Consider the following 16822-nt stretch of genomic DNA (forward strand, 5'->3'; position numbering starts at 1 on the left):
GACATTGCTTTAATTTGGATTCAATGGGCCTTGTTTATATAGTTGTTTTCAATAGAATCTTCCAGATATCTATTTTTGACAGTAACAAAATATGGTGTGTTAGGCATAGGTCAGTCATTTTGTAGGACAATCCTTACAAATGAATAAAGGAATAGTTTGCACAATCTACGGATGCAAAATATTGTCAATTGTTCAGTTGTATCTGTGGCAAAAGCCATAGGCCCTGATTCACAAAGCATTTTCCAATGTGGTTTCCCATTGAGCAATCTTTTGTGAATCAGGCCGAGAAAGTTCTCACGATTTTATTTTTCACTTGAAGCAATGTCACATCCACATTTATGGAAATGAATTTCCAAAATGTATGAGGGAATGGATGCTGATTTTTAGACATGGTGATGTATTTCACATTTCAATATTAATAGTCACATTTGTTGGTGACCACAACCATTGAAAGACCTACTTCCTGTGCTTGGCGGACCTGTTGAGACTTGAGTGGTACCAGAGGTTTCAGTGGGTGGAGGCACTGTTGCTAGATAAAAAGATGGATTTTAATCAGAAAATAGCTACAAGTGTAAAGATGTTTCATTACTATTTTCCAAAATAATATCTTCAATACTTTTGGAAAATATTTGACATTATGTGGTTTTGAACTATGTATTTAGCTGTCATCTGTTGTACCCAATCCTTTCAGTTTATTAAAGGTAAAACATTCTACGGCAACACATTTTTGTTATATTCTTTTCTACTTACAGTTCTATCCATACCATAAAATGTCCTAAATACCACTAGCTTCCAATGCATTATCTTCATCAAGTTAAGCCTTGTCATTTCCACATTCATGGAAATTAATTTCCAAACTGTGCTAGAAAATGAAGGCGCATTTTCTAACTTGCACGACTATTTTAGATTTTGTTCATATTTGTATTTTGCGAATGAGCATAAATAATGAATAACATACTTCCTATGTTAGGTGGACCTGTAGATACTTTAGTGATTCCAGAGGTTTCCAGAGACACAGTTGCTTGATAAAAGATGGATTGTAATCAGAGAATGGCTAAATATGTATACAGTTTCATACTTTTAAATAAACAATCAACACTCTTCCATAATGTTCAAACGTGTTATAAAAGCAAATTGATCACAACTGTACAAAACCCAAGACCAATTTATAATCAGTCTCTTCTATATAATAATGAGTAACTATTTTTATCTCTAAAAATATTTGCCACAGACAGCTTTTATAATTTCACCAGTAGTAATAATAATAGATGGTCAAAGGCCAAACATCTAATTCAAAGGTCTACACTCGAAAATCGGCACACAATATTTACAGTCAGTGGGTATTTGAGTTTACTAATGAGATTGCTGAATGTTTACCTACTTCTTTTCTGTAGGTACCACAAATTTGAATTTTAAACATAGGTCTGTCATTTTGAAGGAAAATTGCAACAAATTAATAAAGAACAAAATTTGGGGCATACTCTGGTCATTAAATATTAAATGAAAAGTCCATGAACAATGATAGAAAAATTACATAAAATATTTGAAATCGATGGGGATTCCAAATAAATCATGACATTGCTTTAATTTGGATTTAATGGGCCTTGTTTATATAGTTGTTTTCAATAGAATCTTCCAGATATCTATTTTTGACAGTAACAAAACATGGTGTGTTAGACATAGGTCAGTCATTTTGTAGGACAATCCTAACAAATGAATAAAGGAATAGTTTGCACAATCTACGGATGCAAAGTATTGTCAATTGTTCAGTTGTATCTGTGGCAAAAGCCATAGGCCCTGATTCACAAAACATTTTCCAATGTGGTTTCCCATTGAGCAATCTTTTGTGAATCAGGCTGAGAATGTCTCACTATTTTGTTTTTATCACTTCAAGCAATGTCACATCCACATTTATGGAAATTAATTTCCAAAATGTACGAGGAAATGGATGCTGATTTTTCAACATGCTGATGTATTTCACATTTCAATATTGATAGTCACATTTGTTGGTGCCCACAACCATTGAAAGACCTACTTCCTGTGCTTTGTGGACCTGTTGTAACTTGAGTAGTGCCAGAGGTTTCAGTGGGTGGAGGCGCTGTTGCTAGATAAAAAGATGGATTTTAATCAGCAAATGGCTACAAGTGTATTAATGTTTCATAACTATTTTCTAAAATAATATATTCAATACTTTTGGAAAAAAATTGACATTGTCTGGCTTTGAACTATGTATTTAGCTGTCATCTGCTGTAGCCAATCCTTTCAGTTCATTAAAGGTAAGAAATTCTATGGCAATACATGTTTGTTATATACTTTTCAAGTTACAGTTCTCTCCATACAATAACATGTCCTAAATACCAATAACTTCCAATGCATTATCTTCATCAAGTTAAGCCTTGTCATTTCCACATTTATGGAAATTAAATTCCAAACTGGGCTAGAAAGTGAAGGTGCATTTCCTAACTTGCACGACTATTTTAGATTTTATTCATATTTGTATTTTGCTGATGAGCACAAATAATGAATAACATACTTCCTATGTTAGGTGGACCTATAGATACTTTAGTGATTCCAGAGGTTTCCAGAGACACAGTTGCTTGATAAAAGATGGATTGTAATCAGAGAATGGCTAAATATGTATACAGTTTCATACTTTTAAATAAACAATCAACACTCTTCCATAATGTTCAAACGTGTTATAAAAGCAAATTGATCACAACTGTACAAAACCCAAGACCAATTTATAATCAGTCTCTTCTATATATTAATGAGTAACTATTTTTATCTCTAAAAATATTTGCCACAGACAGCTTTTATAATTTCACCAGTAGTAATAATAATAGATGGTCAAAGGCCAAACATCTAATTCAAAGGTCTACACTCGAAAATCGGCACACAATATTTGCAGTCAGTGGGTATTTGAGTTTACTAATGAGATTGCTGAATGTTTACCTACTTCTTTTCTGTAGGTACCACAAATTTGAATTTTAAACATAGGTCTGTTATTTTGAAGGAAAATTGCAACAAATTAATAAAGAACAGAATTTGGGGTATACTCTGGTCATTAAATATTAAATGAAAAGTCCATGAACAATGATAGAAAAATTACATAAAATATTTGAAATCGATGGGGATTCCAAATAAACCATGACATTGCTTTAATTTGGATTCAATGGGCCTTGTTTATATAGTTGTTTTCAATAGAATCTTCCAGATATCTATTTTTGACAGTAACAAAATATGGTGTGTTAGGCATAGGTCAGTCATTTTGTAGGACAATCCTTACAAATGAATAAAGGAATAGTTTGCACAATCTACGGATGCAAAATATTGTCAATTGTTCAGTTGTATCTGTGGCAAAAGCCATAGGCCCTGATTCACAAAGCATTTTCCAATGTGGTTTCCCATTGAGCAATCTTTTGTGAATCAGGCCGAGAATGTTCTCACGATTTTATTTTTCACTTGAAGCAATGTCACATCCACATTTATGGAAATGAATTTCCAAAATGTATGAGGGAATGGATGCTGATTTTTAGACATGGTGATGTATTTCACATTTCAATATTAATAGTCACATTTGTTGGTGACCACAACCATTGAAAGACCTACTTCCTGTGCTTGGCGGACCTGTTGAGACTTGAGTGGTACCAGAGGTTTCAGTGGGTGGAGGCACTGTTGCTAGATAAAAAGATGGATTTTAATCAGAAAATAGCTACAAGTGTAAAGATGTTTCATTACTATTTTCCAAAATAATATCTTCAATACTTTTGGAAAATATTTGACATTATGTGGTTTTGAACTATGTATTTAGCTGTCATCTGTTGTACCCAATCCTTTCAGTTTATTAAAGGTAAGACATTCTACGGCAACACATTTTTGTTATATTCTTTTCTACTTACAGTTCTATCCATACCATAAAATGTCCTAAATACCACTAGCTTCCAATGCATTATCTTCATCAAGTTAAGCATTGTCATTTCCACATTCATGGAAATTAAATTCCAAACTGTGCTAGAAAGTGAAGGTGCATTTCCTAACTTGCACAACTATTTTAGATTTTATTCATATTTGTACTTTGCTGATGAGCACAAATAATGAATAACATACCTCCTATGCTAGGTGGACCTGTAGATACTTTAGTGATTCGAGAGGTTTCCAGAGACATTGCTTGATAAAAGATGGATTATAATCAGAGAATGGCTAACAATGTATACAGTTTCATACTTTTAAATAAACAATCAACACTCTTCCATAATGATCAAAAGTGCTATAAAAGCAAATTGATCACAACTGTACAAAACCCAAGACCAATTTATAATCACTCTCTTCTATATAATAATGACTATTTTTATCTCTAAAAATATTTGCCAAAGACAGCTTTTATAATTTCAACAGTAGTAATAATAATAAATGGTCAAAGGCCAAACATCTAATTCAAAGGTCTACACTCGAAAATCGGCATATAATATTTTTAGTCAGTGGGTATTTGAGTTTACTAATGAGATTGCTGAATGTTGACCTACTTCTTTTCTGTAGGTACCACAAATTTGTATTTTAAACATAGGTCTGTTATTTTGAAGGAGGCTTGCAACAAATTAATAAAGAACAAATATTTGGAGCAAACTCTGGTCATTAAATATTAAATGAAAAGTCCTTGAACAATGGTAGACAAATTACATAAAATATTTGCAATTGATGGGGATTCAAAATAAATAATGACATTGCTTTCATTTGGATATAATGGGCCTTGTTTATAAAGTTGTTTTCAATGGAATCTTGCAGATATCTATTTTTGACAGTAACACAACATGGTGTGTTAGATATAGGTCAGTCATTTTGCAGGACAATCCTAACAAATGAATAAAGGAATAGTTTGCACAATCTACGGATGCTAAATATTGTCATTTGTTCAGTTGTATCTATGGCAAAAGCCGTAGGCCCCGATTCACAAAGCATTTTCCAATGTGGTTTCCCATTGAACAATCTTTTGTGAATCAGGCCGAGAATGTTCTCACGATTTAATTTTTATCACTTGAAGCAATGTCACATCCACATTTATGGAAATTAATTTCCAAAATGTATGAGGGAATGGATGCTGATTTTTAGACATGGTGATGTATTTCACATTTCAATATTAATAGTCATATTTGTTGGTGACCACAACCATTGAAAGACCTACTTCCTATGCTTGGCGGACCTGTTGAGACTTGAGTGGTACCAGAGGTTTCAGTGGGTGAAGGCACTGTTGCTAGATAAAAAGATGGATTTTAATCAGAAAATAGCTACAAGTGTAAAGATGTTTCATTACTATTTTCCAAAATAATATCTTCAATACTTTTGGAAAATATTTGACATTATGTGGTTTTGAACTATGTATTTAGCTGTCATCTGTTGTGCCCAATCCTTTCAGTTTATTAAAGGTAAGACATTCTACGGCAACACATTTTTGTTATAAACTTTTCTACTTACAGTTCTATCCATACCATAAAATGTCCTAAATACCACTAGCTTCCAATGCATTATCTTCATCAGGGTAAGCATTGTCATTTCCACATTCATGGAAATTAAATTCCAAACTGTGCTAGAAAGTGAAGGTGCATTTCCTAACTAACTTGCACGACTATTTTAGATTTTATTCATATTTGTATTTTGCTGATGAGCACAAATAATGAATAACATACTTCCTATGCTAGGTGGACCTGTAGATACTTTAGTGATTCGAGAGGTTTCCAGAGACATTGCTTGATAAAAGATGGATTATAATCAGAGAATGGCTAACAATGTATACAGTTTCATACTTTTAAATAAACAATCAACACTCTTCCATAATGATCAAAAGTGCTATAAAAGCAAATTGATCACAACTGTACAAAACCCAAGACCAATTTATAATCACTCTCTTCTATATAATAATGACTATTTTTATCTCTAAAAATATTTGCCAAAGACAGCTTTTATAATTTCAACAGTAGTAATAATAATAAATGGTCAAAGGCCAAACATCTAATTCAAAGGTCTACACTCGAAAATCGGCATATAATATTTTTAGTCAGTGGGTATTTGAGTTTACTAATGAGATTGCTGAATGTTGACCTACTTCTTTTCTGTAGGTACCACAAATTTGTATTTTAAACATAGGTCTGTTATTTTGAAGGAGGCTTGCAACAAATTAATAAAGAACAAATATTTGGAGCAAACTCTGGTCATTAAATATTAAATGAAAAGTCCTTGAACAATGGTAGACAAATTACATAAAATATTTGCAATTGATGGGGATTCAAAATAAATAATGACATTGCTTTCATTTGGATATAATGGGCCTTGTTTATAAAGTTGTTTTCATGGAATCTTGCAGATATCTATTTTTGACAGTAACACAACATGGTGTGTTAGATATAGGTCAGTCATTTTGCAGGACAATCCTAACAAATGAATAAAGGAATAGTTTGCACAATCTACGGATGCTAAATATTGTCATTTGTTCAGTTGTATCTATGGCAAAAGCCGTAGGCCCCGATTCACAAAGCATTTTCCAATGTGGTTTCCCATTGAACAATCTTTTGTGAATCAGGCCGAGAATGTTCTCACGATTTAATTTTTATCACTTGAAGCAATGTCACATCCACATTTATGGAAATGAATTTCCAAAATGTATGAGGGAATGGATGCTGATTTTTAGACATGGTGATGTATTTCACATTTCAATATTAATAGTCATATTTGTTGGTGACCACAACCATTGAAAGACCTACTTCCTATGCTTGGCGGACCTGTTGAGACTTGAGTGGTACCAGAGGTTTCAGTGGGTGAAGGCACTGTTGCTAGATAAAAAGATGGATTTTAATCAGAAAATAGCTACAAGTGTAAAGATGTTTCATTACTATTTTCCAAAATAATTTCTTCAATACTTTTGGAAAATATTTGACATTATGTGGTTTTGAACTATGTATTTAGCTGTCATCTGTTGTGCCCAATCCTTTCAGTTTATTAAAGGTAAGACATTCTACGGCAACACATTTTTGTTATATTCTTTTCTACTTACAGTTCTATCCATACCATAAAATGTCCTAAATACCACTAGCTTCCAATGCATTATCTTCATCAAGGTAAGCATTGTCATTTCCACATTCATGGAAATTAAATTCCAAACTGTGCTAGAAAGTGAAGGTGCATTTCCTAACTAACTTGCACGACTATTTTAGATTTTATTCATATTTGTATTTTGCTGATGAGCACAAATAATGAATAACATACTTCCTATGCTAGGTGGACCTTTAGATACTTTAGTGATTTGAGAGGTTTCCAGAGACAATGCTTGATAAAAGATGGATTGTAATCAGAGAATGGCTAACAATGTATACAGTTTCATACTTTTAAATAAACAATCAACACTCTTCCATAATGATCAAAAGTGCTATAAAAGCAAATTGATCACAACTGTACAAAACCCAAGACCAATTTATAATCACTCTCTTCTATATAATAATGACTATTTTTATCTCTAAAAATATTTGCCGAAGACAGCTTTTATAATTTCAACAGTAGTAATAATAATAAATGGTCAAAGGCCAAACATCTAATTCAAAGGTCTACACTCGAAAATCGGCATATAATATTTTTAGTCAGTGGGTATTTGAGTTTACTAATGAGATTGCTGAATGTTGACCTACTTCTTTTCTGTAGGTACCACAAATTTGTATTTTAAACATAGGTCTGTTATTTTGAAGGAGGCTTGCAACAAATTAATAAAGAACAAATATTTGGAGCAAACTCTGGTCATTAAATATTAAATGAAAAGTCCTTGAACAATGGTAGACAAATTTCATAAAATATTTGCAATTGATGGGGATTCAAAATAAATAATGACATTGCTTTCATTTGGATATAATGGGCCTTGTTTATAAAGTTGTTTTCAATGGAATCTCGCAGATATCTATTTTTGACAGTAACACAACATGGTGTGTTAGATATAGGTCAGTCATTTTGCAGGACAATCCTAACAAATGAATAAAGGAATAGTTTGCACAATCTACGGATGCTAAATATTGTCATTTGTTCAGTTGTATCTATGGCAAAAGCCGTAGGCCCCGATTCACAAAGCATTTTCCAATGTGGTTTCCCATTGAACAATCTTTTGTGAATCAGGCCGAGAATGTTCTCACGATTTAATTTTTATCACTTGAAGCAATGTCACATCCACATTTATGGAAATGAATTTCCAAAATGTATGAGGGAATGGATGCTGATTTTTAGACATGGTGATGTATTTCACATTTCAATATTAATAGTCATATTTGTTGGTGACCACAACCATTGAAAGACCTACTTCCAGTGCTTGGCGGACCTGTTGAGACTTGAGTGGTACCAGAGGTTTCAGTGGGTGGAGGCACTGTTGCTAGATAAAAAGATGGATTTTAATCAGAAAATAGCTACAAGTGTAAAGATGTTTCATTACTATATTCCAAAATAATATTTCAATACTTTTGGAAAATATTTGACATTATGTGGTTTTGAACTATGTATTTAGCTGTCATCTGTTGTGCCCAATCCTTTCAGTTTATTAAAGGTAAGACATTCTACGGCAACACATTTTTGTTATATTCTTTTCTACTTACAGTTCTATCCATACCATAAAATGTCCTAAATACCACTAGCTTCCAATGCATTATCTTCATCAAGGTAAGCATTGTCATTTCCACATTCATGGAAATTAAATTCCAAACTGTGCTAGAAAGTGAAGGTGCATTTTCTAACTAACTTGCACGACTATTTTAGATTTTATTCATATTTGTATTTTGCTGATGAGCACAAATAATGAATAACATACTTCCTATGCTAGGTGGACCTTTAGATACTTTAGTGATTTGAGAGGTTTCCAGAGACAATGCTTGATAAAAGATGGATTGTAATCAGAGAATGGCTAACAATGTATACAGTTTCATACTTTTAAATAAACAATCAACACTCTTCCATAATGATCAAAAGTGCTATAAAAGCAAATTGATCACAACTGTACAAAACCCAAGACCAATTTATAATCACTCTCTTCTATATAATAATGACTATTTTTATCTCTAAAAATATTTGCCGAAGACAGCTTTTATAATTTCAACAGTAGTAATAATAATAAATGGTCAAAGGCCAAACATCTAATTCAAAGGTCTACACTCGAAAATCGGCATATAATATTTTTAGTCAGTGGGTATTTGAGTTTACTAATGAGATTGCTGAATGTTGACCTACTTCTTTTCTGTAGGTACCACAAATTTGTATTTTAAACATAGGTCTGTTATTTTGAAGGAGGCTTGCAACAAATTAATAAAGAACAAATATTTGGAGCAAACTCTGGTCATTAAATATTAAATGAAAAGTCCTTGAACAATGGTAGACAAATTTCATAAAATATTTGCAATTGATGGGGATTCAAAATAAATAATGACATTGCTTTCATTTGGATATAATGGGCCTTGTTTATAAAGTTGTTTTCAATGGAATCTTGCAGATATCTATTTTTGACAGTAACACAACATGGTGTGTTAGATATAGGTCAGTCATTTTGCAGGACAATCCTAACAAATGAATAAAGGAATAGTTTGCACAATCTACGGATGCTAAATATTGTCATTTGTTCAGTTGTATCTATGGCAAAAGCCGTAGGCCCCGATTCACATAGCATTTTCCAATGTGGTTTCCCATTGAACAATCTTTTGTGAATCAGGCCGAGAATGTTCTCACGATTTAATTTTTATCACTTGAAGCAATGTCACATCCACATTTATGGAAATGAATTTCCAAAATGTATGAGGGAATGGATGCTGATTTTTAGACATGGTGATGTATTTCACATTTCAATATTAATAGTCATATTTGTTGGTGACCACAACCATTGAAAGACCTACTTCCAGTGCTTGGCGGACCTGTTGAGACTTGAGTGGTACCAGAGGTTTCAGTGGGTGGAGGCACTGTTGCTAGATAAAAAGATGGATTTTAATCAGAAAATAGCTACAAGTGTAAAGATGTTTCATTACTATTTTCCAAAATAATATTTCAATACTTTTGGAAAATATTTGACATTATGTGGTTTTGAACTATGTATTTAGCTGTCATCTGTTGTACCCAATCCTTTCAGTTTATTAAAGGTAAGACATTCTACGGCAACACATTTTTGTTATATTCTTTTCTACTTACAGTTCTATCCATACCATAAAATGTCCTAAATACCACTAGCTTCCAATGCATTATCTTCATCAAGGTAAGCATTGTCATTTCCACATTCATGGAAATTAAATTCCAAACTGTGCTAGAAAGTGAAGGTGCATTTCCTAACTTGCACGACTATTTTAGATTTTATTCATATTTGTATTTTGCTGATGAGCACAAATAATGAATAACATACTTCCTATGCTAGGTGGACCTGTAGATACTTTAGTGATTCGAGAGGTTTCCAGAGACATTGCTTGATAAAAGATGGATTATAATCAGAGAATGGCTAACAATGTATACAGTTTCATACTTTTAAATAAACAATCAACACTCTTCCATAATGATCAAAAGTGCTATAAAAGCAAATTGATCACAACTGTACAAAACCCAAGACCAATTTATAATCACTCTCTTCTATATAATAATGACTATTTTTATCTCTAAAAATATTTGCCAAAGACAGCTTTTATAATTTCAACAGTAGTAATAATGATAAATGGTCAAAGGCCAAACATCTAATTCAAAGGTCTACACTCGAAAATCGGCATATAATATTTTTAGTCAGTGGGTATTTGAGTTTACTAATGAGATTGCTGAATGTTGACCTATTTCTTTTCTGTAGGTACCACAAATTTGTATTTTAAACATAGGTCTGTTTTTTTGAAGGAGGCTTGCAACAAATTAATAAAGAACAAATATTTGGAGCAAACTCTGGTCATTAAATATTAAATGAAAAGTCCTTGAACAATGGTAGACAAATTACATAAAATATTTGCAATTGATGGGGATTCAAAATAAATAATGACATTGCTTTCATTTGGATATAATGGGCCTTGTTTATAAAGTTGTTTTCAATGGAATCTTGCAGATATCTATTTTTGACAGTAACACAACATGGTGTGTTAGATATAGGTCAGTCATTTTGCAGGACAATCCTAACAAATGAATAAAGGAATAGTTTGCACAATCTACGGATGCTAAATATTGTCATTTGTTCAGTTGTATCTATGGCAAAAGCCGTAGGCCCCGATTCACAAAGCATTTTCCAATGTGGTTTCCCATTGAACAATCTTTTGTGAATCAGGCCGAGAATGTTCTCACGATTTAATTTTTATCACTTGAAGCAATGTCACATCCACATTTATGGAAATTAATTTCCAAAATGTATGAGGGAATGGATGCTCATTTTTAGACATGGTGATGTATTTCACATTTCAATATTAATAGTCATATTTGTTGGTGACCACAACCATTGAAAGACCTACTTCCTATGCTTCGCGGACCTGTTGAGACTTGAGTGGTACCAGAGGTTTCAGTGGGTGAAGGCACTGTTGCTAGATAAAAAGATGGATTTTAATCAGAAAATAGCTACAAGTGTAAAGATGTTTCATTACTATTTTCCAAAATAATATCTTCAATACTTTTGGAAAATATTTGACATTATGTGGTTTTGAACTATGTATTTAGCTGTCATCTGTTGTGCCCAATCCTTTCAGTTTATTAAAGGTAAGACATTCTACGGCAACACATTTTTGTTATATTCTTTTCTACTTACAGTTCTATCCATACCATAAAATGTCCTAAATACCACTAGCTTCCAATGCATTATCTTCATCAAGGTAAGCATTGTCATTTCCACATTCATGGAAATTAAATTCCAAACTGTGCTAGAAAGTGAAGGTGCATTTCCTAACTAACTTGCACGACTATTTTAGATTTTATTCATATTTGTATTTTGCTGATGAGCACAAATAATGAATAACATACCTCCTATGCTAGGTGGACCTGTAGATATTTTAGTGATTTGAGAGGTTTCCAGAGACAATGCTTGATAAAAGATGGATTGTAATCAGAGAATGGCTAACAATGTATACAGTTTCATACTTTTAAATAAACAATCAACACTCTTCCATAATGATCAAAAGTGCTATAAAAGCAAATTGATCACAACTGTACAAAACCCAAGACCAATTTATAATCACTCTCTTCTATATAATAATGACTATTTTTATCTCTAAAAATATTTGCCGAAGACAGCTTTTATAATTTCAACAGTAGTAATAATAATAAATGGTCAAAGGCCAAACATCTAATTCAAAGGTCTACACTCGAAAATTGGCATATAATATTTTTAGTCAGTGGGTATTTGAGTTTACTAATGAGATTGCTGAATGTTGACCTACTTCTTTTCTGTAGGTACCACAAATTTGTATTTTAAACATAGGTCTGTTATTTTGAAGGAGGCTTGCAACAAATGAATAAAGAACAAATATTTGGAGCAAACTCTGGTCATTAAATATTAAATGAAAAGTCCTTGAACAATGGTAGACACATTACATAAAATATTTGCAATTGATGGGGATTCAAAATAAATAATGACATTGCTTTCATTTGGATATAATGGGCCTTGTTTATAAAGTTGTTTTCAATGGAATCTTGCAGATATCTATTTTTGACAGTAACACAACATGGTGTGTTAGATATAGGTCAGTCATTTTGCAGGACAATCCTAACAAATGAATAAAGGAATAGTTTGCACAATTTACGGATGCTAAATATTGTCATTTGTTCAGTTGTATCTATGGCAAAAGCCGTAGGCCCCGATTCACAAAGCATTTTCCAATGTGGTTTCCCATTGAACAATCTTTTGTGAATCAGGCCGAGAATGTTCTCACGATTTAATTTTTATCACTTGAAGCAATGTCACATCCACATTTATGGAAATGAATTTCCAAAATGTATCAGGGAATGGATGCTGATTTTTAGACATGGTGATGTATTTCACATTTCAATATTAATAGACATATTTGTTGGTGACCACAACCATTGAAAGACCTACTTCCTATGCTTGGCGGACCTGTTGAGACTTGAGTGGTACCAGAGGTTTCAGTGGGTGAAGGTACTGTTGCTAGATAAAAAGATGGATTTTAATCAGAAAATAGCTACAAGTGTAAAGATGTTTCATTACTATTTTCCAAAATAATATCTTCAATACTTTTGGAAAATATTTGACATTATGTGGTTTTGAACTATGTATTTAGCTGTCATCTGTTGTGCCCAATCCTTTCAGTTTATTAAAGGTAAGACATTCTACGGCAACACATTTTTGTTATATTCTTTTCTACTTACAGTTCTATCCATACCATAAAATGTCCTAAATACCAATAGCTTCCAATGCATTATCTTCATCAAGGTAAGCATTGTCATTTCCACATTCATGGAAATTAAATTCCAAACTGTGCTAGAAAGTGAAGGTGCATTTCCTAACTAACTTGCACGACTATTTTAGATTTTATTCATATTTGTATTTTGCTGATGAGCACAAATAATGAATAACATACTTCCTATGCTAGGTGGACCTGTAGATACTTTAGTGATTTGAGAGGTTTCCAGAGACAATGCTTGATAAAAGATGGATTGTAATCAGAGAATGGCTAACAATGTATACAGTTTCATACTTTTAAATAAACAATCAACACTCTTCCATAATGATCAAAAGTGCTACAAAAGCAAATTGATCACAACTGTACAAAACCCAAGACCAATTTATAATCACTCTCTTCTATATAATAATGACTATTTTTATCTCTAAAAATATTTGCCGAAGACAGCTTTTATAATTTCAACAGTAGTAATAATAATAAATGGTCAAAGGCCAAACATCTAATTCAAAGGTCTACACTCGAAAATCGGCATATAATATTTTTAGTCAGTGGGTATTTGAGTTTACTAATGAGATTGCTGAATGTTCACCTACTTCTTTTCTGTAGGTACCACAAATTTGTATTTTAAACATAGGTCTGTTATTTTGAAGGAGGCTTGCAACAAATTAATAAAGAACAAATATTTGTAGCAAACTCTGGTCATTAAATATTAAATGAAAAGTCCTTGAACAATGGTAGACAAATTACATAAAATATTTGCAATTGATGGGGATTCAAAATAAATAATGACATTGCTTTCATTTGGATATAATGGGCCTTGTTTATAAAGTTGTTTTCAATGGAATCTTGCAGATATCTATTTTTGACAGTAACACAACATGGTGTGTTAGATATAGGTCAGTCATTTTGCAGGACAATCCTAACAAATGAATAAAGGAATAGTTTGCACAATCTACGGATGCTAAATATTGTCATTTGTTCAGTTGTATCTATGGCAAAAGCCGCAGGCCCCGATTCACAAAGCATTTTCCAATGTGGTTTCCCATTGAACAATCTTTTGTGAATCAGGCCAAGAATGTTCTCACGATTTAATTTTTATCACTTGAAGCAATGTCACATCCACATTTATGGAAATGAATTTCCAAAATGTATGAGGGAATGGATGCTGATTTTTAGACATGGTGCTGTATTTTACATTTCAATATTAATAGTCACATTTGTTGGTGACCACAACCATTGAAAGACCTACTTCCTGTGCTTGGCGGACCTGTTGAGACTTGAGTGGTACCAGAGGTTTCAGTGGGTGGAGGCAATGTTGCTAGATAAAAAGATGGATTTTAATCAGATAATAGCTACAAGTGTAAAGATGTTTCATTACTATTTTCCGAAATAATATCTTCAATACTTTTGGAAAATATTTGACATTATGTGGTTTTGAACTATGTATTTAGCTGTCATCTGTTGTACCCAATCCTTTCAGTTTATTAAAGGTAAGACATTCTACGGCAACACATTTTTGTTATATTCTTTTCTACTTACAGTTCTATCTATACCATAAAATGTCCTAAATACCACTAGCTTCCAATGCATTATCTTCATCAAGGTAAGCATTGTCATTTCCACATTCATGGAAATTAATTTCCAAACTGTGCTAGAAAGTGAAGGTGCATTTCCTAACTTGCACGACTATTTTAGATTTTATTCATATTTGTATTTTGCTGATGAGCACAAATAATGAATAACATACTTCCTATGCTAGGTGGACCTGTAGATACTTTAGTGATTCGAGAGGTTTCCAGAGACATTGCTTGATAAAAGATGGATTGTAATCAGAGAATGGCTAACAATGTATACAGTATCATACTTTTAAATAAACAATCAACACTCTTCCATAATGATCAAAAGTGCTATAAAAGCAAATTGATCACAACTGTACAAAACCCAAGACCAATTTATAATCACTCTCTTCTATATAATAATGACTATTTTTATCTCTAGAAATATTTGCCAAAGACAGCTTTTATAATTTCAACAGTAGTAATAATAATAAATGGTCAAAGGCCAAACATCTAATTCAAAGGTCGACACTCGAAAATCGGCATATAATATTTTTAGTCAGTGGGTATTTGAGTTTACTAATGAGATTGCTGAATGTTGACCTTCTTCTTTTCTATAGGTACCACAAATTTGTATTTTAAACATAGGTCTGTTATTTTGAAGGAGGCTTGCAACAAATTAATAAAGAACAAATATTTGGAGCAAACTCTGGTCATTAAATATTAAATGAAAAGTCCTTGAACAATGGTAGCAAATTACATAAAATATTTGCAATTGATGGGGATTCAAAATAAATAATGACATTGCTTTCATTTGGATATAATGGGCCTTGTTTATAAAGTTGTTTTCAATGGAATATTGCAGATATCTATTTTTGACATTAACACAACATGGTGTGTTAGATATAGGTTAGTAATTTTGCAGGTCAATCCTAACAAATGAATAAAGGAATAGTTTGCACAATCTACGGATGCTAAATATTGTCATTTGTTCAGTTGTATCTGTGGCAAAAGCCGTAGGCCCCGATTCACAAAGCATTTTCCAATGTGGTTTCCCATTGAACAATCTTTTGTGAATCAGGCCGAGAATGTTCTCACGATTTAATTTTTATCACTTGAAGCAATGTCACATCCACATTTATGGAAATGAATTTCCAAAATGTATGAGGGAATGGATGCTGATTTTTAGACATGGTGATGTATTTCACATTTCAATATTAATAGTCACATTTGTTGGTGACCACAACCATTGAAAGACCTACTTCCTGTGCTTGGCGGACCTGTTGAGACTTGAGTGGTACCAGAGGTTTCAGTGGGTGAAGGCACTGTTGCTAGATAAAAAGATGGATTTTAATCAGAAAATAGCTACAAGTGTAAAGATGTTTCATTACTATTTTCCAAAATAATATCTTCAATACTTTTGGAAAATATTTGACATTATGTGGTTTTGAACTATGTATTTAGCTGTCATCTGTTGTACCCAATCATTTCAGTTTATTAAAGGTAAGACATTCTACGGCAACACATTTTTGTTATATTCTTTTCTACTTACAGTTCTATCCATACCATAAAATGTCCTAAATACCACTAGCTTCCAATGCATTATCTTCATCAAGGTAAGCATTGTCATTTCCACATTCATGGAAATTAATTTCCAAACTGTGCTAGAAAATGAAGGCGCATTTTCTAACTTGCACGACTATTTTAAATTTTGTTCATATTTGTATTTTGCGAATGAGCATAAATAATGAATAACATACTTCCTATGTTAGGTGGACCTGTAGATACTTTAGTGATTCCAGAGGTTTCCAGAGACACAGTTGCTTGATAAAAGATGGATTGTAATCAGAGAAGGGCTAAATATGTATACAGTTTCATACTTTTAAATAAACAATCAAC

At 32.5% G+C, this 16822-nt stretch overlaps 1 protein-coding gene across 50 annotated transcripts in view; it reads right to left on the reverse strand.

Moving 5' to 3' along the window:
• The window catches only part of LOC138513982 (mucin-19), a 1848798-nt gene that overhangs the window by 265999 nt on the left and 1565977 nt on the right, over window positions 1-16822 (reverse strand). For all 50 annotated transcript variants that reach the window (XM_069629210.1, XM_069629207.1, XM_069629194.1 and 47 more), the window contains 13 exons: window positions 16684-16746; window positions 16186-16254; window positions 14617-14685; window positions 13043-13111; window positions 11469-11537; window positions 9900-9968; window positions 8327-8395; window positions 6753-6821; window positions 5180-5248; window positions 3610-3678; window positions 2036-2104; window positions 959-1021; window positions 461-529 (listed from right to left, as the gene is read on the reverse strand). In XM_069629210.1, coding sequence (XP_069485311.1) covers window positions 461-529; window positions 959-1021; window positions 2036-2104; window positions 3610-3678; window positions 5180-5248; window positions 6753-6821; window positions 8327-8395; window positions 9900-9968; window positions 11469-11537; window positions 13043-13111; window positions 14617-14685; window positions 16186-16254; window positions 16684-16746 — 885 coding nt within the window. The remainder of the gene's footprint in view (window positions 1-460; window positions 530-958; window positions 1022-2035; window positions 2105-3609; window positions 3679-5179; window positions 5249-6752; window positions 6822-8326; window positions 8396-9899; window positions 9969-11468; window positions 11538-13042; window positions 13112-14616; window positions 14686-16185; window positions 16255-16683; window positions 16747-16822) is intronic.

Source organism: Ambystoma mexicanum, chromosome 12, assembly GCF_040938575.1.
Source record: "Ambystoma mexicanum isolate Mex_15411 chromosome 12, UKY_AmexF1_1, whole genome shotgun sequence".
NCBI classification, from domain to species: domain Eukaryota; kingdom Metazoa; phylum Chordata; class Amphibia; order Caudata; family Ambystomatidae; genus Ambystoma; species Ambystoma mexicanum.